Source organism: Oryx dammah, unplaced genomic scaffold (genome assembly GCF_014754425.2).
Source record: "Oryx dammah isolate SB20612 unplaced genomic scaffold, SCBI_Odam_1.1 HiC_scaffold_29, whole genome shotgun sequence".
Taxonomy (NCBI): Eukaryota; Metazoa; Chordata; class Mammalia; order Artiodactyla; family Bovidae; genus Oryx; species Oryx dammah.
This window is the reverse complement of record NW_024070213.1, coordinates 54515634-54540091: the sequence shown is the minus strand read 5'-3', so window position 1 is coordinate 54540091 and position 24458 is coordinate 54515634. Positions and strand designations below refer to the sequence as shown.

The 24458-nt window shown below is 36.3% G+C and overlaps 1 protein-coding gene across 7 annotated transcripts in view; it reads right to left on the bottom strand.

Moving 5' to 3' along the window:
* Positions 1 to 24458, bottom strand: part of ANKS1B (ankyrin repeat and sterile alpha motif domain containing 1B) — a 1164007-nt gene that overhangs the window by 962586 nt on the left and 176963 nt on the right. For all 7 annotated transcript variants that reach the window (XM_040234922.1, XM_040234916.1, XM_040234918.1 and 4 more), the window contains exons 4-8: positions 23696 to 23992; positions 21473 to 21548; positions 18806 to 18907; positions 15674 to 15787; positions 9808 to 9974 (exon numbers count right to left, since the gene is read on the bottom strand). In XM_040234922.1, coding sequence (XP_040090856.1) covers positions 9808 to 9974; positions 15674 to 15787; positions 18806 to 18907; positions 21473 to 21548; positions 23696 to 23992 — 756 coding nt within the window. The remainder of the gene's footprint in view (positions 1 to 9807; positions 9975 to 15673; positions 15788 to 18805; positions 18908 to 21472; positions 21549 to 23695; positions 23993 to 24458) is intronic.

The following is a 24458-nucleotide window of genomic DNA, read 5'->3' as shown; positions in this document are numbered from 1 at the left end:
TGTTCAAAATTCTCCAAGCCAGGCTTCAGCAATACATGAACTGTGAAATTCCAGATGTTCAAGCTGGTTTTAGAAAAGGCAGAGGAACCAGAGATCAAATTGCCAACATCCACTGGATCATCAAAAAAGCAAAAGAGTTCCAGAAAAACATCTACTTCTGCTTTATTGACTACACTAGAGCCTTTGACTGTGTGGATCACAATAAACTGTGGAAAATTCTGAAAGAGATGGGAATACCAGAACACCTGACCTGCCTCTTGAGAAACCTATATGCAGGTCAGGAAGCAACAGTTAGACCTGGACATGGAACAACAGACTGGTTCCAAAGAGGAAAAGGAGTACGTCAAGGCTGTATATTGTCACCCTGCTTATTTAACTTCTATGCAGAGTCCGCAGAGTCCATCATGAGAAACACTGGGCTGATGAAGCACAAGCTGGAATCAAGATTACTGGGAGAAATATCAATCACCTCAGATATGCAGATGACACCACCCTTATGGCAGAAAGTGAAGAGGAGCTAAAAGCCTCTTGATGAAACTGAAAGAGGAGAGTGAAAAAGTTGGCTTAAAGCTCAACATTCAGAAAACGAAGATCATGGCCTCTGGTCCCGTCACTTCGTGGGAAATATATGGGGAAACAGTGCAAACAGTGTCAGACTTTATTTTGGGGGGCTTCAAAATCACTGCAGATGGTGATTGCCACCATGTAATTAAAAGATGCTTACTCCTTGAAAGGAAAGTTATGACCAACCCAGATAGCATATTCAAAAGCAGAGACATTACTTTGCCAACAAAGGTCCTTCTAGTGAAGGCTATGGTTTTTCCTGTGGTCATGTATGTCTGTGAGAGTTGAACTGTGAAGAAAGCTGAGTGCTGAAGAATTGATGCTTTTGAACTGTGGTGTTGGAGAAGACTTTTGAGAGTCCCCTGGACTGCAAGGAGTTCCAACCAGTCCATTCTAAAGGAAATCAGTTCTGGGTGTTCATTGGAAGGACTGATACTGAAGCTGAAACTCCAATGCTTTGGCCACCTCATGTGAAGAGTTGGAAAAGACTCTGATGCTGAGAAATATTGAAAGCAGGAGGAGAAGGGGACGACAGAGGATGAGATGGCTGGATGGCATCACCGCCTCGATGGACATGAGTTTGGGTGAACTCCAGGAGCTGGTGATGGACAGGGAGGCCTGATGTGCTGTGATTCATGGGTTGCAAAGAGCTGGACACGACTGAGCGACTGTACTGAACTGAACTGAACTGAACTTATAATTTATATAGGACTTTAACAGCATTTTTACTTAATTTCAAGTATAAAATAATTTAAAAGTTAAGTTGCATAGAATGAAAGATAAAAATCATATGATCATCTCAATAGAAGTAGAAAAAGCTTTTGACAAAATTCAACATCTTTTCATGATAAAACACTCAACAAATTGGGTATAGAAAGAACATATCTCAACATAATAAAGGCCACATATACAAGCCCATGGCTAACATCATACTCAGTGGTGAAAAGCTGAAAACTTTTCCTCTAAGACAAGAGGGTGCCTACTCTCATCACTCTTATTTAACATAGTGCCATAAGTACCAGCCAGAGTAATCATGCAAGAAAAATAAATAAAAGGCATAAAAATCAGAAAGAGAAGAGCAAAACTGTCTTTGTCTGCATACAATATGATCTCATATGTGGAAAATCCTAAAGACTCCACCTCCATCTGTGGCTCTCAGATTCCAATGAAATCCACCAAAAACCTTAGCACTAATCAACAAATTAAATTGCAGGATACCAACCAACATATAAAAATCATCCACATTTCTGTATACTAACAAGACATCTGAACAATAAATAAAGAAAACAACCCTATTCAGTACAGTATCAAAAGCAATGCAATACTTAGGTATAAATTTAACCAAGAAGGCAAAAGATCTATACACTGAAAACTATACCACTTAAATGAAAATGAAGACACAAACATATGGAAAGACATTCTGTGTTCATGGATTAGAAGAATTAATATTGATAGAGGTTTCATACTATTCCCAAACCATCTATGGATTCAAAGCAGTATCTATCAAAAGTCCAATGATATTTTTCACAGAAACAGAAAAAGCAAAACTTAATGATAAATCTTTGAACTGTGATGTTATTGAAGACTCTTGAGAGTCCCTTGGACAGCAAAGAGATTCAACCAGTCCATCCTAATGGAAATCAATTCTGAATATTCATTAGAAGGACTGATGCCAGAGATGAAACTCCAATACTTTGGCCACCTGATGTGAAAAACAGACTCATTTGAAAAGATCCTGATGCTGGGAAAGATTGAAGGAGAGAGAAGGGGATGACAGAGGATGATATGGTTGGATGGCATCATCGACTCAATGGACATGAATTTGAGTAGGCTCCAGGAGTTGGTGATGGACAGGGAAGCCTAGCGTGCTGCAGTCCATGGGATCATAAAGTGTCGGACACGACTGAGAGACTGAACTGAACTGAAATGGTAAATCATTTTGCCTTGATGACCAATCATATTTGCATTCACAGGAACAGAAAAAGAAAGCAAAAGCAAATTAAAGTCAGATCATTGAAATATGAGATCCACAGATCCATGTGAGGAAGAAAAAAAATGGATCTGAGTAGTTGACTGAAAGAAGTCAACATTTTAAAATGCTCTAAAAATTTTGTTTTTAATTTAAAAAATAAAAAATGTTCTAGGGCAGTTCACAAAGAGCACAAGAATCACCTAAGGAGTTTATTGTAAAAATCTACCTCCAGACATTCTGATTCAAAAGTAGAGGTCAGAAAGACTTTTTAGAAATACTGTGCTACAGATGAGAAATCTGGAGATCAGGATGATTTATCTAAGGAGTAGAATTGAGATTCAAACACAAGTCTCTTTCAGTTCAAAGTTCCTGTTCTCTACACTATAATGTTACTCTAAGTTACAAATACATGTCATTTCCATGGAATTCTCCAGGCCAAAACACTGAAGTGGGTAGCCTTTCCCTTCTCTAGGGGATCTTCCCAATCCAGGGATCAAACCCAGGTCTCCCACATTGCAGGCAGATTATTTACCAGCTGAGCCACAAGAGAAGCCCATAATGTTATCTAAGTTACAAATACATGTTATTGAAGAAATTAGTATAATTTCTTAATGTGAGGACTCAGTAAATTAGTGAAGCTGATGATACTAATTATGACAATAAAGATCTTTAAATGTTTTGGGAAGTGACACCACGCTAAATAAAAGCAAGATTATAGAGTAAAAAGAAAATCTTCTTCAAAGCTAGAATAGATTTATTTCAGTAACATAGAACAGATGATTATAGGAAAAGATATAACATAGTCAATGTTTGTCTCATTTATTTTAGGGGCAAGCTATTTCCACTTTTATTAATATATACTTCTCACTGGTTCATTATCCTGGTTCATTTTAGAACTTTTTCATTCCCTGTCAAATTCAGTCTTGACTACCTCATTCTTTCTCCAAATTAAGACTTTGTTTCTCGTTATTAATTATTTGGTAGAATAAACTGGCAGCTAGCAACTTAATGGAACTGTTGTGAAACTAAGCAACCAAAATATTTAAACTTTAAAAAGCATAGATGGTAGAAATAAAAATTCTGGCAAGAGCAAGTTAAAATAATACCAGACAATTTTAAAATTCTAAGCCTGAGATTAAAGCAGGCCACATAGAATATTTTCCATATACTGTTATTGACTTTGATTGTATTGTAGAGAATCTAATTCTTCATCTGTTAGAGGCTGAATTGATCCCAGTAATCAGTAGTCATGTCTCAAATGGTCCCATGATAAAATACATTAGAAGCATGAGCGAGTTCAGTAATTTTTTTTTTTTTTTTTTTTTGGTTACTAGTTCAATACTCTATTAGAATTAATTGCTCTTCAAGGTGAAAAACATTTCCCGGAACACAAAGATAAGTGATTATCGTAACTGATGTGTCTCTTTAAGCTCAGGCTCTAGAATGATTTCCTTTGGCATTAGGAAGCAAAATGGGATTCCTTTACAATAGCAGGCTGTCCAAAGCCTTTATTCCAAAACAGGATCAAGAATTCTCAAATGCACAGCATGAAACAGAATTACAAATCAGGTGTATTATGGCAAATGAATGAGGTCAATGTGACAAGCGGCTGAAAGTTGTCAAAAATTAACTTCATCATTATCTGGAGAGCACGGTTAGAAGAACGTTGAATTATTATCAAATTTTCAACAAAACATTACAGTTAACTCATGAGAAACAATATAGATTCTCAGGGAAACGATAATAGCTGAGTTTTCTGTTGGGAAGATTAAATTCAAGTTAGATTATTATAGAGAGATCACCAAGATTGGAAATATCAAAACAAAGATTTGCTGATGTTATATCTGCAGAGTGATCACAAAACTTCATGAAATTCAAATATATAGAAGTTTAATTAGGAAGGAAGTTTGCTGCCTTTGGATAATTTAACAGAATGCTCTTAGGATTAAGAGATATTTCACTGTCAAACACGTTTCAAAATGTGCACACGATACAGTACTATGCACCACATCATAATCAGCAAGAATAATTAACAATTAGGGGGAGAAAAAAACCAGGGTGTGAAATAATATGAGAGAAATATAAAATATAAAAGTGAAATAATATAAAAGAAATATACGCAGAGTTAAATTGCACAAAACTTGCCAACACAACTCCATTCAAATAATAACCCTTAGGTGCTGCTAAAGTGTCTAGGTTTCCCCTCAGGAGAAAAAAATACATATTTCATCCCTGATGCTTCTTATTTATTTCTTAGATACATGGGATGGTGAGACAATAATGCCTTTTAAAATTTATATCTTAAAAAATGATTTCCTGAAACCTAAATTCTGAAATTTGCTCTAAAGATCTTTATGCTATCATCAAATTTCTCAAAGGCATGGTAGGTTCACATTTTTAAAGTGTGTACATTGCTTATACACAGAGGGAAAGCTGATACATGACTTGGGAAAATGAAGTGACTAGAAATTTTTTTCAGATAATTTTAAATTCTTTCAAAAATCTAAGTTTCAGAGGTTGATAAAAAATGTGAAGATATTTATATTTTTTCAAAATTTACATTCTAGATTATATAATGTCTTAATTCAACTTAGAAAATGATTCTATTTGCATATTATAAAAGAACTTAAGACAGACTGACTTTTGAATTAAAATTATGCAAGATAAAATGCAATTTAACTTGAGCTTCCTTTAAGAATTTAATTCCTAATTCATTTTAGTAAAATTTTTCAAACTACCGTCTTAAGGCTAATATTTTAATAAAACCAAAATCTCCAATTCAAAAATAAAAGTTCTTACATAAGATGGCTGATTTTATATTTTAAATTACTGAATTAGAGTGCCCTCTATTGGATAAAAAAGGCAATAAAAGTTAAAATGATAAAGAATAGTTAAAATACCTAAAAAATTCAAGCCGAGTCATTAATATGTAAAATATATTTATTAAAAACATAAATGCTACACAACAGATTTTCCTTTACTTTGACTTCTTCTAAATTACTTCTGGAATTATCTGTCATATGATAACAAATAAGTTGAATGTTTCATATCATATAAACTTAAATTTTAACTGAACTCAAACGTCTGTCCTTCAGCCAGTAATGTGAATAATAAACAAAAGTGTTTTCCTTCCTGGAGAAAGAAATGGCAACCCACTCCAGTATTCTTGCCTGGAAAATCCCATGGACAGAAGAGCCTGGTAGGCTACAGTCCATGGGGTCGAAAAGTGTAGGACACGACTGAGCAACTTTCACTTTCAACTTCACTTTCATGGTGAGAGAAGAATAAGGGAGAGGAATAAGAGAGGAATAAGGAAGATGCCTGTGCCTGTGGTAGGAGGGCATGAGGGATCCTTGCAAAGGACCGATTCTCTATCTGAACTGTGACAATAGCCTCACAAATCTGCATGTGATAAAAATAAAATTGTATAGAATCAAACAAATCAGTGCATATAAAACTAAGTCTCAATAAAGTTGATGCTTATTTTAAAAAAAGTGTTTTCCACATTTAACATTCTATTATAATATAGAAATAATTGCAACTTATGATTATGGCTGAACTACAGTTTGAATTTTCCTTAATGATGAACTGAAACCTCCCTACTTCAAGAGAGCTCTTAAACTGCACAGTAGAATTAGGCTGGGCACCAGAAGTCTGAGATTTATTTATATCTAAAATTCCATAATTCTGTGGTTTTTGCAAGATGTCAGTTAAGACTCATTATCTGAGGCCTGGATTACTTCAGTAAGGTCCTAGCAGAGTTTTGGTCCTCTAGACCAATAATATACAGGTTAGTATAAGCTTTTTAAAGAACAGTGTTCTGAATCACCCAAAACAATTCTGTTTCAGTTGTTCTGCCATGGTACCTGAGGATGTCTGCATTTTTTGAAGCTTTCTAGATAAGTCTAATGTACAACCATTGCTAAGAATCACTGTTTGAGTCTCTCCCCAGAACATCTGACATCGAGGTACCACTTCTAACTTCTAAAAATGTCACCTTCATAAATGGACTCCCATACTCAAGAGTTATTCTCCTCAGCATCAATATTAAACTTCTGACTAGCTTCCCAATCTAATTATCTGCCCTGTTCTGTAATGAAATAGTTGAGTAGTAAGACTGCCTTTGTCCAGATCCAATAAATACCAGACAGGCCCTGGTATTTACTGTGTAAACTTAGGAAGGACAGACAAGTTCTATGTGCATCCATTTTTCTTATCTATAAAATGGGAGGAGTAGTACTACCTCTCTCCCAGGGTTAGTGTGAGGATTAAATCAATTAATAAAAAGTGTTACGTCAATGTTAAAAATTATTATGACTTATCCAGATTCACTCTCCACTACTTTTCAAAACAAACTCTCATGGTAAATTATCCTCATTTTAAGTGCTAGGCCTTACCTTTGGGCTTTTGCACATTATGTTTCTGCAGACTGAAATTCTCTCCCATTCGTTCATTCCAATACAAGTGCAGAGATTATTTCCCCTTCCTCCAGATTGTGATTTAATTTCTCCCTACCTCCATGAAGATGTCAATGAATACCTATAAATCATGAATCTCTTCCTTAAAAATTTTCCTTTGGCTGCAGGGTAATTTATTATAAGAAATACAGCTGGGAATTAATGACATTGGCTCTGAGTTTGAATCCTAGATCTGTAACTTACCAGCTGAGTCATGTCCAAATCTATACTCCATTATTAGGATTACTGTATGGATTAGGTGGCTTAAGTAATAGAAAACATTAAAACATCAAATAGCAAGCAGCTAATAAATGTCAATCCTTATAATATTTATTTGTTTTTTATATTAGTCTTATCTACACACAGTGATTTAAGACTTCTTGGAGCAGAAATTCTGAACTCAAAGTTAGAAACCACATCTCATTATTGCTATTATAAGTGCTACAGCTCACAATACTGTAATGACCATTTATATTAAATGATCTATAAGTACTCAGTTAAATTTTTGTATAATTTGAGAGTATAATTCATTTTAAAAACTTGGAAAAACATTCTTGATAAATAGAAACAGACATTCAACAAAACAGGAATTAACCAAATACAAACAGGCTGTAGAGAAGAGTTAAATAAATTGCATTGCTTTTTAAATATTCAATAACAAGTTTCTATCAGATTCAACTTCTGAAAGTCAACTTTCAATTATGCATTTTATGCATCTAAAATCCCTTAGATTTTTCTCATTTCCTAAAAAATAAATACCAAACTTCTCAGCCTGACATTCAAAATCATCCATGGCCTGAACTCATTCTATCTTCTAATCTTATCTCCATTGTCCCCTTTTATGAACTTTATTATTCCAGGTAAATAGAACTATTTGCTCTTACTCATGTGTACCCTCTGCTTTTCTGCTTCATGTAACCTTTAATATTTTCATATGATAATGTTTTCAAAGAACACAATATAAAGTTTCACTGCAGAAACAAAGAGTGATCACTTTTATGGACATATAAGCTTGAATTTTGAACTTAAGTTCAACGTAGGAGCATTAATTTCTCCCTTAGTACTGTCACAGTCTGTTTTGTTTTTTTTTTACAAAAAATGTCTTTGACTTGTAAAAAGACTTGGCCACCACTCACCCCAAATTATGTCACCCTCTCAATGCCAAAAGCCCTTGCCATCACTACTCAAAAGATATAAGTTTGAATTATGGTCTCCAAGTAGAGCATGCAGACTCTAGGGTGCACAAGATACCAACTGAATAAAAGAAAAAAATTAGATCATCCATTTTATACTTTATCATACTCACTTGAATTTCTCTTGTAGTATATGCCCCATAATTTATAGTATATATTCTTAAAAATTATAAATAAATACATTTGGGATGTTTGCTCAAAATCTGTTTACTACTGGTACATAACAAGATAAGTTTTGAAACCACTGGTATAAAAATATCAGGTCTTTCGGAAAATTTGTGGGTTGAGAAATAAAAGACCAGAAGTAGCCACTTTAGAGATATCTTTAGATATGGACCTAAACTCTATGTATTGTTTATGTAGGATAAATATGTCTTAATTTCTAATCAACTTTCAAGGAAATGTGGAAATGTAACTGGTTTATAATTTGAGTTAGCATAGGCTTGTTGTAGATTAAAAAAAAAAAAGAGTTTTGCTCTAACATTAAAGTTAGTACGGTAAATATTTATTACTATAAAAATATCATTTGGGAAAACCTGCAAGTATTTACTTCATTATACATACACTTAATCAATTATGAATAATTATACTCATAAAGAGCTTTTATTGGAGCCAATAATGTGATGTTTTTCGAAACACAGTAAAAGGAAAAAAAAAAAAAACAGGCCTGGAATGTATGACTGGCCTTGGACCTAGACTAGCAAATACTACCCTAGGAAAGTGTCACTTTAAGTAATAGTAAGTAACTAAATGAAGTAAATGTTCTCATAACAGTCAGTATACTTAGCAAACTTGTTTTAGCCTTCATCAATAAAATGCCATACTTAACACAATCCACTCTATTACCAGTTTTTGAAGAAAGTATAATATTTCTATAACAAATTAAGTACTGAAAGTGATAAATGTTTCATATCATAATAATAATGCATTTCCTTTAATACCAAAGCATCCTATAAATCCTTCTATAGGACTAAAGACAGATATAAAAATCTTGACTTTAAACTGACTGATATTGTATCAGTATCAGTATTGTCTCGATATTGTATCGATATAAAAATTCAACTAAGCAAGAATCTCTTACTCATGATTCAGATTCTGAGCTTACAGTTTGCATGCAAACTATTGGGATTTGTGTAAGATTATGAAAATATTCAGGTCAAACTATCCACAATGACTCTCTCCTACTATGATTTATAAAGTGGGTGGGAAGTATACACTCATGGCTCAGCTATGTCTTTGTTCTTCAAGATGGTGTTAGACTCAGGTGACAGAGAAAACAGGTAAAAAAGACAAAAGGAAGGTTTTCTTCTTTCTTTGAAAACCACTGTCATTATGTCCAATAAAACTAAAAGAACATAATCAAAAGGACTATGAATTTATATGTTACAAAGGTCTAACAGTGGTGAGATCATCACAAACCATAAGTGATTTATCAAAGCATTTCTTCCCTACACATGCAGTGAGAATGAAACACCAATAAGTATCAGGGAAGCTCAACGGGGAGCCTGACATTTGACCCTAGCTAAATCAAAAGGTAAGATAACACATAAATCCCATGGTTTTCAGGTACACAATGAACTGGCAAAGACAGAGATATTGTCTTCTTTCCCCCCTTACTTACTACACTCTGGCTTCCATTTTTCCCAAGTTCTTCCTCTGAAATCTTGCTCAAATTATCTAAGTAGTGGTCTGATATTGTGTGGCACAAATCTTCAAAAGAATAATCCTTTTCTTGACAGAGCTTTATTTCATCCAAGAGTTTTGATAATTCACCAGTCACAGTTTCACCTATAAGAAGAGAGTAAATTTTTCAGAAGGTTCAAAAAAGAAGACTTCTAAAACTTCATGCTAAATAATAAAAATACAACTAGTATAGTGCTAGAACTCAAAACACGGCAAACAAAATTATCAGAAAGTTTATTTTGCTGAAAGTAAGGTACTAACACCTCCAAGGTAAGAGAAACCTCAGTAAAACAGTATGCACTGAGAGAGGGCATCAGAGGGCAGACAAGACTGAAACCACAATCACAGAAAACTAACCAATCTAATCACATGGACCACATTTTGTCTAACTCAGTGAAACTACGCCATGCCGTGTAGGGCCATCCAAGATGGACAGGTCATGGTGAAGAGTTCTGACAAAATGTGGTCCACTCGAGAAGGGAATGGCAAACCACTTCAGTATTCCTGCCTTGAGAACCCATGAACAGTATTAAAAGGCAAAAAGATAGCACACTGAAAGACGAACTACCCAGGTTGGTAGGTGTCCAATATGCTACGGGAGATCAGTGCAGAAATAATTCCAGAAAGAATGAAGGGATGGAGCCAAAGCAAAAAAAAACAAACAAACAAAAAAACCACCCAGTTGTGGATGTGACTGGTGATAGAAGCAAGGTCCAATGCTATAAAGAGCAACATCACATTGGAACCTGGAATGTTAGGTCCATGAATCAAGGCAAACTGGAGGCAGTCAAACAGGAGATGGCAAGAGTGAACACTGACATTTTAGGAATTGGTGAACTAAAATGGACTGGAGTGGGTGAATTTAACTCAGATGACCATTATATCTACTACTGTGGGCAAGAATCCCCTAGAAGAAATGGACTAGGCACCATAGTCAACAAAAGATTCCAGAATGCAGTACTTGAATGCAATCTCAAAAACGACAGAATGAACTCTGTTTGTTTCCCAAGCAAACCATTCAATATCATGGTAATCCAAGTCTATGTCCCGACCAGTAATGCTGAAGAAGCTGAAGTTAAACAGTTCTATGAAGACCTACAAGACCTTTTGAAACTAATACTCAAAAAAGATGCCCTTTTCATTATAGGGGACTGGAATGCAAAAGTAGGAAGTCAAGAAACACCTGGAGTAACAGGCAAATTTAGCCTTGGAGTACAGAATGAAGAGGGCAAAGGCTAGTAGAGTTTTGCCAAGAGAATGCACTGGTGATAGCAAACACTCTCTTCCTACAACACAAGAGAAGACTCTACACATGGACATCACCAGATAGTCAACAGCAAAATCAGATTGATTATATTCTTTGCAGCCAAAGATGGAGAAGCTCTATACAGTCAGCAAAAACAAGACTGGGAGCTGACTGTGGCTTAGATCATGAATTCCTTATTGCCAAATTCAGACTTAAATTGAAGAAAGTAGGGGAAACCACTAGATGATTCAGGTACGACTTAAATCAAATCCCTTACGATATACAGTGGAAATGACAAATAGATTTAAGGGACTAGATCCAACAGAGAGAGTATCTGATGAACTATGGACATTGTACAAGATACAGGGATCAAGATGATCCCCAAGCAAAAGAAATGCAGAAAGAGCAAAATGGCTGTCTGAGGAGGCCTTACAAATAGCTGTGAAGAGAAGAAAAGCCAAAAGCAAAGAAAAGGAAAGATATACCCATTTGAAGGCAGAGTTCCAAAATAGAGCAAGGAGAGATAAGAAAGCCTTCCTCAGTGGTCAGTGCAAAGAAATAGAGGAAAACAATAGAATGGAAAAGACTACAGATCTCTTCAAGATATTAGAGATACCAAGGGAACATTTCATGCAAAGATGGGCTCAATAAAGGACAGAAATGGTATGGACCTAACAGAAGCAGAAGATATTAAGAAGTGGCAAGAATACACAGAAGAACTACACAAAAAAGATCTTCACACCCAGATAATCATGGTGGTGTGATCACTCACCTAGACCCAGACAGCTGGGAATGTGAAGTCAAGTGGGCGTTAGAAAGCATCACTACGAACAAAGCTAGTGAAGGTGATGGAATTCCAGTTGAGTTCTTTCAAATCCTAAAAGATGATGCTGTGAAAGTGCTGCACTCAATATGCCACCATTTGGAAAACTCAGCAGTGGCCTCAGGACTGGAAAAGGTCAGTTTTCATTCCAATCCCAAAGAAAGGCAATGCCAAAAATGTTCAAACTATGCACAATTGCACTCATCTCACACACTAGTAAGGTAATGCTCATAATTCTCCAAACCAGGGTTCAGTGATATGTGAACTGTGAACTTCCAGATGTTCAAGCTGGTTTTAGAAAAGGCAGAGGAACCAGAGATCAAATTGCCAACATCTGCTGGATCATCAAAAAAGCAAGAGAGTTCCAGAAAAACATCTACTTCTGCTTTATTGACTACACTAGAGCCTTTGACTGTGTGGATCACAATAAAGTGTGGAAAATTCTGAAAGAGATGGGAATACCAGAACACCTAACCTGCCTCTTGAGAAATCTGTATGCAGGTCAGGAAGCAACAGTTAGAACTGGACATGGAACAACAGACTGGTTCCAAAGAGGAAAAGGAGTACGTCAAGGCTGTATATTGTCACCCTGCTTATTTAACTTCTATGCAGAGTACATCATGAGAAACGCTGGGTTGGATGAAGCACAACCTGGAATCAACATTGCCAGGAGAAATATCAATAACTTCAGATATGTAGATGACACCACCCTTATGGCAGAAAGTGAAGAAGAACTAAAGAGTCTCTTGATGAAAGTGAAAGAGGAGAGTTAAAAATTTGGCTTAAATTTCAACATTCAGAAAATAAAGATCATGGCATCTGGTCCCATCATTTCATGGCAATTAGATAGGGAACAGTGGAAACAGTGACAGACTTTATTTTGGGGGCCCCCAAAATCATTGCAGATGGAAACTGCAGCCATGAAACTCAAAGACACTTGCTCCTTGGAAGAAAACTTATAACCAAACTAGATAGCATATTAAAAAGCAGAGGCATTACTTTGACAACAAAGGTCCATCTAGTCAAGGCTATGCTTTTTTCAGTAGTCATGCATGGATGTACAATTGGACTATAAAGAAAGCTGAGCACTGAAGAATTCATGCTTTTGAACTGTGGTGTTGGAGAAGACTCTTGAGAGTCCCTTGGACTGCAAGGAGATCCAACCAGTCCATTCTAAAGGAGATCAGTCCTGGGTGTTCATTGGAACGACTGATGTTGAAGCTGAAACTCCAATACTTTGGCCACCTTGTGCGAAGAGCTGACTCATTTGAAAAGATCCTAGTGCTGAGAAAGATTGAAGGCAGGAGGAGAAGGGGACGACAGAGGATGAGATGGTTGGATAGCATCACTGACTCAATGGACATGAGTTTGGGTAAACTCCAGGAGTTGGTGATGGACAGGGAGTACTGGCGTGCTGTGGTCCATGGGGTCGCAAAGAGTCGGACATGACTGAGTGACTGAACTGAACTGAACTGAAACCATAATTAATACAATAATATTAAAAGACAAGAAATCCCGATTTTGTCTTTTTTTTCTTTATCAAAATAAAAATAAGTACTGAAGGTTTACACAAATGTAGTAAATAAAATCATTTGGAACTACAATTCATAAATCTTTACCTATAATAGCATTTAATTTCAATAGTCTTTTAGAACAGTGGTCCTGAACATTTTTGGCACCAGGGAATGGTTTCTGGAAAAAAATTTCCCACAGTCAGCTTTGGGGGGATGGTTTAGGGATGATTCATGCACATTACACTTATTGTGCACTTTATTACTATTATATCAGTTCCACCTCATATCACCAGGCATTAGATTCTAGAGGTTGGGGACCTCAACCCAAGTATTTGTGGTCATTATACTTTAGTGACAGAATTCATTCAACATTAAAAAAATTGAAATAGTGCTGGGATTCTACTTTCTAGGTTCAACAAAAACAAAGAGTAGAACAGATTTAAACAAATTATATAACTAATAAAGGGATAACAGAAGGAACAGACATATAATATTCATAAACTATGGACATGAATATTTCATAGGTTACACTCAAATACTCATTTTTTTTCTATTTATACTCAGAAAGCATCCCAATGATTTATTCTAAAAAAAAAAAAAAAAAAAAACCAAACAGCAGTTTCATTCAAGATATATGTTTTTTCAGTTCAGTTCACTTCAGTTCAGTCGCTCAGTTGTGTCCGACTCTTTGCAACCCTATGAATCGCAGCACGCCAGGCCTCCCTGTCTATCACCAACTCCTGGAGTTCACTCAAACTCATGTCCATTGAGTATGTGATGCCATCCATCCATCTCATCCTCTGTCGTCCCCTTCTCCTCCTGCCCCCAATCCCTCCCAGGATCAGAGTCTTTTCCAATGAGTCAACTCTTCGCATGAGATGGCCAAAGTACTGGAGTTTCAGCTTTAGCATCATTCTTTCCAAAGAAATCCCAGGGCTGATCTCCTTCAGAAAGGATTGGTTGGATCTCCTTGCAGTCCAAGGGACTCTCAAGAGTCTTCTCCAACACCACAGTTCAAAAGCATCAATTCTTTGGCGCTCAGCCTTCTTCCCAGTCCAACTCTCACATCCATACATGATCACAGGAAAAACCATAGCCTTGACTAGACAGACCTTAGTTGGCAAAGTAATGTCTCTGCTTTTGAATATGCTATCTAGGTTGGTCATAACTTTTCTTCCAAGGAGTAAGTGTCTTTTAATTTCATGGCTGCAGTCACCATCTTCAGTGATTTTGGAGCCCAAAAAAATAAAGTCTGACACTGTTTCCACTGTTTCCCCATCTATTTCCCATGAAGTGATGGGACCAGAGGCCATGATCTTTGTTTTCTGAATGTTGAGCTTTAAGCCAAATTTTTAACTCTCCACTTTCACTTTCATCAAGAGACTTTTTAGTTCCTCTTCACTTTGGTTCTGTCATATCTTCCTGTATGTGCTCTTCACTTTCTGCCATAAGGGTGGTGTCATCTGCATATCTGAGGTTATTGATATTTCTCCCGGCAATCTTGATTCCAGCTTGTGTTTCTTCCAGTCCAGTGTTTCTCATGATGTACTCTGCATAGAAGTTAAATATGCAGGGTGACAATATACAGCCTTGACGTACTCCTTTTCCTATTTGGAACCAGTCTGTTGTTCCATGTCCAGTTCTAACTGTTGCTTCCTGACCTGCATACAGATTTCTCAAGAGGCAGGTTAGGTGTTCTGGTATTCCCATCTCTTTCAGAATTTTCCACACTTTATTGTGATCCACACAGTCAAAGGCTTTGGCATAGTCAATAAGGCAGAAATAGATGTTTTTCTGGAACTCTCTTGCTTTTTTGATGATCCAGCAGATGTTGGCAATTTGATCTCTGGTTCCTCTGCCTTTTCTAAAACCAGCTTGAACATCAGAAAGTTCACGGCCCATCTCTTAGTCTACCTTAAAAAAATATTTTAGGGGGAAAAAGTCAACTGTGAAATATCCACTCAATGTAAGCTTCATGTCAGTAGGGATTGCTATTTCCCTTGATCACCACTGTATCTCAGGACTAAGAATAGTGTCTGATAAACAGTAGGGGCTCAATAAATATTGACTGAATAATGGATATAATATAGAGTATAAGATATATTAGACCTTAATTATTAGACCTTAAGTTTTCACAAGTTTGAGCCCTTTTGTACATACAACATAAAATTGTGCATAACAGTCTAATATCATCTCAAGGGTTTTACAATTAGCTACTCACTTTTGGTCTTCTGGGAAGGAGATTCAACAGGAGATGAAATATGTGTTTCTTGTGTCATATCTTCCTGTATGTGCTCTTCAAGGACTGTTGGTCTTCCCACGCCTTCTAAATATTCTGTGTATATAAGTTTTTGAAATTACATACTTGAATTCATATATGTTAAAAACTCTCACCTGGTTTTGATGGTCACTTTTTCAGTTATTTCTTCATATCCTAAGTTTTTCAAAAAAACTTCAAAAAACCAAAGTGAAAGATCTTCATGATGAGCTATTAATTTAAAGCTTTTTAATTAAAACAGAAAAAAATATTTCAGGAGAGACTCATGAATCCTTTTCATGAAAAGTAAACTTCTGTCACATTCTTTCCTTAAAAATAAATGTACGGTTGAAGATACAATAACATCCTTGGTTTCCTTAAATATATTCTATCTGGAGGTTTAAAACTCTCTGACTGATGCTTTGAATAGACCATGTCCATAAACAGGGATATAAAATTTAGATGCATATAAGAACCAGTCAGGTAACATAAATAAATGAAGTGGGATAAGCTTAATTTGCAGTGGTGTTACAATCTTATGAGATAAACATAATTGCATATTGAACTTTAGTTCAACAAAAAAATGTTTTTTGCATTATTCTTGAAGCAGTGTTCTGCATTCAGCACCTCACTCATTTTTGCAACTTTGATGAGGACATAGTAATAATAAAACTTAAATATTGCTTTCTATATACTCAGTGCTGTTTTAAGTATTTGATATAAATTAACTCATTTAATCTTCTCAAAACTATGACACAGGCACTATTATTATTTCAGCTTTAAAGATGAAAACTAAAAGGGAAGGATTATTAACTTGGCCATGTTTATTCAGCTAGTAAGTAGCAAACACAGATAGATATAAGAATCATCTCACTTTTCTCTGTCATAAAGAAAACAGCATCTGAATGCAGGGATATATGTCAACTAACATTTAATCTCAGTGATACAGAAAAAAAACAGAAAGCCTGCAGAGCCTGGTTAACCAGAGAGCAGATGCACCATCTAAAGTTCAGCCATGAAGTAAAATGAAAGCTTGCATTTTCTGAGAAATCAAAACTCTGGAGTGTTATCTGAAAGCCTTGACTTTAAATGCTGAAAGCTAATCCAATTTTACAGAAATACAGCATGAGCCAAAAGTATGTGATCTAAACAAGTTATATCTGCTATTGCCCAAAAGGCATTCATCACAGTTTGTAGCCTCTGAGGGATTAAATCAATAGACTCCTCACCAACGGTATCTTTTACGTGTGCTTCTTTATTCAGAAGGCACCCCTTTTTTCTTAAAATTCAGTTAAGACACTTTGTGCTTTCATGCCAACCACCTGTGTCTTCATACTATCCAAATAGTTTCTACCTAAGAGTAATTCTACTAGGCAAATTCTGCTAGGAAAAGAAAGCAGCATATGGCATTCTATCATCACAATTTTTGACCCAGGCAGTAATGTTACCTACTATAAATTGTATTTACTGCAATGATAAACTTCTTCATAAGATATTAAATGTGCCAGTGATTGAACACCAGGAATGCAGAGAAAGTTCACATTCTAAAATTTGACAATAACTATAAAAATTCAAAGAAGTAGCAAATACTCTATCACAAATTTACATACCTAATGAACAAATCGTGACTATTTAAGAGAACACCTACTTAATAACATTTTCATCTAAGTTGAACCAATGCAATGTGTTAAAAGTGTCTGTAATTATGTCATGCCCCCTTTTCAGTGGACAGCATTTATTTGCTTCTCCCAAAAGATATATTAGGCACAAGTCTCAGTTTTTTTTAACTTCAGTTAGAGGCAAAAATCAAATATGAAATACAAAGTTCCTAGAAGGCAAAGACGGATTTAAAGGTTGTATACCACTCTTTTATTTTTCAGCTTTCATTCAACTTGATTTTAATTTGAATTAATGTGAAGAATCATACTTGTATTCTTCTCTGATTTATCTCTATAGCACTTGACTAGCAATTAACTTCTTTATTAATAAGAAAATTGTAGGGGCTTGAAGTTTCCTGAAGAGGTTTTGGAAAATAAAGAGAGAAAAGAACATAATGACCTCCTGCAGTGAGTCTGTTCTCTTTCCCTCTTTGGTCTTTGTTGACTCTTGTATCTACATGTCTCCTGCCCAACTTGGTTTTAATTCATCTGTCTTTCTGAAGGACAAAGCTTCCCTTCAGCTTCTCAACTGATATCCTATGAAACCCACCCCATCTCCCTTTATTACACTCACAGCCAATCTATAATGACTGTAGGGAATAATCTGCACTGAGCAGTGTAGGAGCTAAATGCAAAGGAAAGAAAAAACATCCGTATTTTTAAAAGAACACACTGAGCATCAGGCCTAACCACCAAGCAAAAAGAGAAAATCAAATGAGGAAGTATGTATCCTGCAAATGAAAAAATAGTGCCCAGATGGTTGTCAAACATTAAGCAGATCTATTTTAATAACCAAAACTAACTACAGATATACTCAAATGATCTTTAATAACCCATAGGCTGGTAAGACTGAATTATCTTGTATTACTGGATTTGGTAGCAAATAATCTGTATTCTTTCAACAAAGGACAATTTTGTTGTTGTTAATTCAGCATTTATATATCAGTTCTACCACTTGGAATAGGATATATATTTGAGCAAGTCACTTAGCTTCCTGGAGCTTCGATTTCCCTCGTGTACAAAAAGAAGAATAATAATATTTGATTGATCTACCTCACAGTTATAGAAATCAGACAAAATGATAGAAAATCCAAGCCAGAAAATTCTTAAAGCATTATTCAAATGTAAGATAATACTTCAGCATCACCACTTTATAGCCTCAATACCTTCAAGTCATAACTACATATTTATTACAAGGGTTTAATTAAAAATACTTTTTAATATCAAGTGAGTGAAAAAAATATTTTAGTTGAAAAACAGAAATAACACATTAAAAGGTATTCATTATTCTTTAGTTTAAAAGTCTACCAGAAAAAAAAATGCAAATAGTAACTTCATTCAAAAGTAAATGTTAACTCAAAACTCAAGAGAAAACCAGGACAGTTTTAATTTAATCTTAACTGTAAGGCAAACTCATCCATCATTCAATACTATTTACCTTGTAAGAGAGTTGCAATCTGGAGAGATTTCTGAGATGGATGTTCTTTCAAAATGTCTAAGACAGTTCTACCTAAGCTATCTTTTATGTTGGCATCAATTCCTGAAAGAAAGAGAAAAACCCACTAGATGCACATAGTGGAGTATCACCAGAAGATACTGTCAATGCATAACTGTTCTAATTTCAAAAGTATACAGACAAAGCACTTAAGGCAGTTTTCTTTTTTAAATTAAGCCCTACACACACACACACACGCACACACACACGATTTTAATAAGAAAGAAGATGAAAGTCTACTGATGCCAAAGATTTGGAACATTTTTGATAATGAATTAACTCTTAGAGGGCACTGCTGCTGCTGCTGCTAAGTCGCTTCAGTCGTGTCCGACTCTGTGCGACCCCATAGATGGCAGCCCACCAGGCTCCCCCGTCCCTGGGATTCTCCAGGCAAGAACACTGGAGTGGGTGGCCATTTCCTTCTCCAATGCGTGAAAGTGAAAAGTGAAAGTGAAGTCGCTCAGTCGTGTCCAACCCTCAGCGACCCCATGGACTGCAGCCCACCAGGCTCCTCTGTCCATGGGATTTTCCAGGCAAGAGTACTGGAGTGGGGTGCCATCGCCTTCTCCTAGAGGGCACTGACTTTCAAACATTAACTTTTCAGATTACAGCTATTTTAGGTTACAACTACTTAACTAAATTGTAGACTATCAAGTTGAAAAATATTAGAATGTAGATTCCTAAAGTATAAAGGTCATGTGATTTATATATTCTGTATAATATGATCTAAATAACAATAATGTACCATATAAGCAATATAACAGCAGTCTTAGAATACTTTAGCATTCACAGAAGTCGGAAAAGCAGGACTATTTTGAATTATTGTCCAAATACTAAGTCAAATATTCCACATTTATTTATACATGATTATACTCAATATCAGAATTCCTCATCAAATACCTGATAAGCAAACTTCCTAATGTGTGTAACTGAAATACCTTTGGAATCCTTTTAATTCTGAAAATATTTATGGTAAAGAGGTTTTACTATCAAGAGTTTAATGTAGCAAATAGCAAAGATGTCTATAAACTTCCCAAATATCTAACTGTAAACAAAAGCCAGTTTTCAGGATCTGTCCTCAAAAGTTAATTCATTATAATAAAATTATTAAATATGTGCTTAAATTTGTATGGAAATATGTTACCAGCACACATTTAATTGATTACCTCATTTATTATATCACTGTATTACATATCAAAGTTACATATACATGAAATTTCAACTTTGCATAAGAACAATCACAATGCAACAGTCTGCTAATACTTTTCTTTGAACATTTTTACTGAGGAAAATAAACACGTCAAATATAGTTTATAACACAGAAGACTCATATATATTGTTCACAAGCATAAATTTGAATCTATGCCTTTTGATCTTAAAAAAAAAATCTGACCTCGGTTTCAATTTTATTTCAATCATAATACACATATGGAGACAAATAAGCCTAATTTGTTGTTCCTTCAGAGCTTTCCCTCTAAAAGGTTCCCTTTAAATCACTGAAGCTTACACACAATAGCTACTCAGTTGATGAATTAATTGGGTTTCCCTCACATCTCAGCTGGTAAAGAATCTGCCTGCAATGCAGGAGACCCTGGTTCGATTCCTGGGTCAGGAAAATCCCCTGGAGAAGCGATAGGCTACCCACACTAGTGTTCTTGAGCTTCCCTTGTGGCTCAGCTGGTAAGGAATCTGCCTACAATGAGGGAGACCTGGGTTCCATCCCTGGGTTGGGAAGATCCCCTGGAAAAGAGAAAGGCTACCCACTCTAGTATTCTGTCCTGGAGAATTCCATAAACTGTATAGTCCACGGGGTCACAAAGAGTTGGACCCGACTGACTGACTTTCACTTTAATCCACTTTAATGATGAATTAACTAGAAGGAAAATTCATCTTAAGGATGCTGCTGCTGCTGCTGCTGCTGCTAAGTCGCTTCAGTCGTGTCCGACCGACTCTGTGCGACCCCAGAGACGGCAGCCCACCAGGCTCCCCCATCCCTGGGATTCTGCAGGCAAGAATACTGAAGTGGGTTGCCATTTCCTTCTCCAGTGCATGAAAGTGAAAAGTGAAAGTGAAGTTGCTCAGTCGTGTCCGACTCTTAGCAACCCCATGGGCTGCAGCCTATCAGGCTCCTCCATCCATGGGATTTTCCAGGCAAGAGTACTGGAGTGGGGTGCCATTGCCTTCTCCCACCTTAAGGATAGGGAACTCTAATTTCTGTTTACCACTGTTAACAATATAAAAATCTAGGGGAAATTGTATATTATTTAATAAATCAAGCAATTGTCACAGCTTCTCTCTCCTATAGAAGGCAGATTTTCTCCCTCTTTTGGTAGTTTCTCTAATATATTTTAATATGATTTAAAAGCATAGAATTATCACTTCTAAAAGCTCTTGATTAAAGAATCTATTGAAAAGGAAGATGAACATTTATATCAGTTTTTTTTCCTTAACACTGAGGCTCAATTCTACACGGTTCTACATACATACAATTTAGAGTGAGGTAAAAAGGGTAATGTGAGGTGAGGTGGATTGTGTCATTTTCCTTTGTCTACTTCTGGAGTACAAATAGTTTTTGGCAAGATAAGCTCCATGGAGAATCATGATAGTTACCTGTTTCTAACAGAACTCGCACAACATCCACTTTTCCAAACAAAGCTGCTTCATGGAGTGCACTACCTTTTTCTGTCTAGAAAAAAAGAAGGAAAAAGATTAGGAAAGCTATGGTTAAAAAAATTATATCCTTTTATGCATTCATACATATTGTTTGTAATCTTAGCACTCTCTGACAGAAGAGGAGTGTGGAATAAAGAAGAGAAACAAAATCCAAAAGCTTGAGTTTGTGAAATATCTGTGCTTGTATAGCCATTTGACCTTGTTATGTTTATAAGTCACTCATCTTCTTTCACCCTCAGTTGTTCTCAGATATAACATAAGGGTAGTAATGCCTACCTCACGAGGCTTTGTGATTATACAGTGAGCTCATGCAATTCAACATGCATTAATTAAATACCAACTCTACACCAAGAATAGTTAAGGGGTGTTCTGAGGTTGTACATTTACATTCTATCAGAGGAAACAGATGTGTAAATAAATATTAATGGCAAATAAAATCACAACAATTTAATGTGGCTTAAAAAACCTGGAAAATAGTCTCCTTGCTTTCCTTTCCATATCCTCTCTTGTCTATCCCAACTCTCCCCAGACCTTCTGTACCTTATTCATGCTCCAAGCATACTAAACATTTCATCAGTATCATCCTCTTGTTTTCTTCCCCGAGAATCTCAAAAGCTGGTCCCTCTGCCTGGCAGGACAGAACTCCTAGCCCTCTTTACCTCACCATCACCTATACCACCAGTTCTCAATCTTCAGCCTGAATCAGAATCACCTAGAGAGCTTGCTGACCAGATTTCTGGGCACCACCATGAGTTCTGACTCAGTCACCTGGGATACGTGTGTGTGTGTTATGTTGCTTCAGTTGTGTCCAACTCTGTGCGACCCTATGGACTGTAGCCTTCCAGGCTCCTGTGTCCATGGGATTCTGCAGGTAAGAATACTGGTGTGGGGTGCCATGCCCTCCTCCAGGGGGTCTTCCCGACCCAGAGATAAACCCACAGCTTACATCTCCTGCTTTGGCAGGCAGGTTCTTTAACACTAGTGCCACATGGGAAGCCCCAATAATAAGGGTCTCGGGAGTACAACTGAGAGCCACAGACCTACACTACATGTCAAATCTTAGTTTAAATATAATTTCACTCAGAAAGTATTGCTTGCCCCTAAAGGGCAGCACTTTCCCTGTGTGTTCCCCATCAATCTAATCTTCCTCATCATAGCACTTACAGTACTACATTATAGTGTCACATGATTATCTATTCCCTTTAATAAACTGTAAGTTTAGTGGAAATGTAGACCATATCTATTTTTTCATCATGGTATCACCAATGCCTAGTAAAAAGTACCATACCTCAGAATACTCTTCAACTATTATTGGCATAGAGTGAATATGGAAATTAAGAATTATTTTGAGGGTAGATGGAGGGAGGAACATAACACAGAAGACAAGAATTTGTGAGCACTGCAGGGAAAGACTGGTTTCTGCTCTGAGGATGATCAAGGAAGATTTTAAGAGAAAGTTTTTCATCTATGCAAATGGGAAAGCTTTTAAAATTTTTTTCTTCTTGCCTTTAGATATAGTGATCCTTCCTTTATCAGTCATGCACGCAAGTACATTATTGTAGAAAGAGGCCTGGACTTTAATGAGTAAATCTTAATTCACATTCTGGGTTTATGAGCTATGTGTCCTTAGGCAAGTTTCTTAGTCTTTGAATCTGATTCCTCACTTCTATACTGAAACTTAATAGCTCTCAATCCCACAAGATAGCTGTGAGATATAGATTCTAAATGTGTCAACATATTAAACACAAAGTACGTACTCAAAAATTTAAGCCAATTTCATTTCTTTCTTTCATTCACTCAATTTTAGACTGAATTCCTGGTGTATGTCAAGCTGTGTGCTAGATACTGAAATAAAGGAAACAATTACTAAGAAGACCACACATAACTGCCATCTAGTAATAACTTTTCATGTGGAAAGCCCTCAAGTTAGAATGAGGTTAGAGAGTAGGGCTTATATCCCTTCATATTTCCCAACAGTGTGGCAGGATACTTTGAATTTAGTAGTTACAAAAATACATGTGGACCATTTGCCTGATTTAAAAATGTTAATATTTCTTCCTGTAAATTTAACATGTAATAAAGATGTAAATTTTAACATCTGTATCTCAAAGCAAAGCAAGAACACCATTGTTTTGGAAGCACAGCCACAAGAAGACTCACTTGACAGCTCACATCCATTCCTGCTTCCAGCAGCACCTCAACAACCGCCTTGTGACCATTGCGTGCAGCAAGGTGTAGAGGTGTGTGCTTTCGGGTGTTGCAGCTCATTAAGTTAGGGTGTGCACTGATGATCATTTTGACCACTCTAAGCCGTCCATAGAGGGCTGCCAGGTCCAGAGGTGTCTCCAGCTTGCTGTTTCTGATGGTAGGATCGGTGAGCTCTTCCAGGAGAACAGCGACTACCTCCGAGTGTCCGTACTGAGCTGCACAATGTAGGGCAGTTTCATTTTCATTGTTCTGTTAAGACAAAGACATACAGTGCAAGTTTTCAGAAATTCAATTTGTTATGAAAATCTAAATATAGTGATTTAAAACCTGAGATGCTTTGAAAACATACATTTAAAATGTATGCATTTTAAAGTATGCCTAAAAGTACTTTATATTTGGTAATAGTATCTATCATTTATCACATTTTATTTTTATCACTTGGTGGCTTAGACAGTAAAGAGTCTGTCTACAATGCGGGAGACCTGGGTTCAATCCCTGGGTTGGGGAGATCCCTTGGAGAAGGAAATTGCAATCTACTCCAGTACTCTTGCTTGGAAAATCCCATGGACAGAGGAGCCTGGTAGGCTACAGTCCATGGGGTCGCAAAGTGTCGGACACGACTGAGTGACTTCACTTCACTTCAGTTGAATGAATCAAACTTTTCCTTAAACTACATATCCTAACTTCCAAGAGTGATAAACGATTTAGCTGTGTT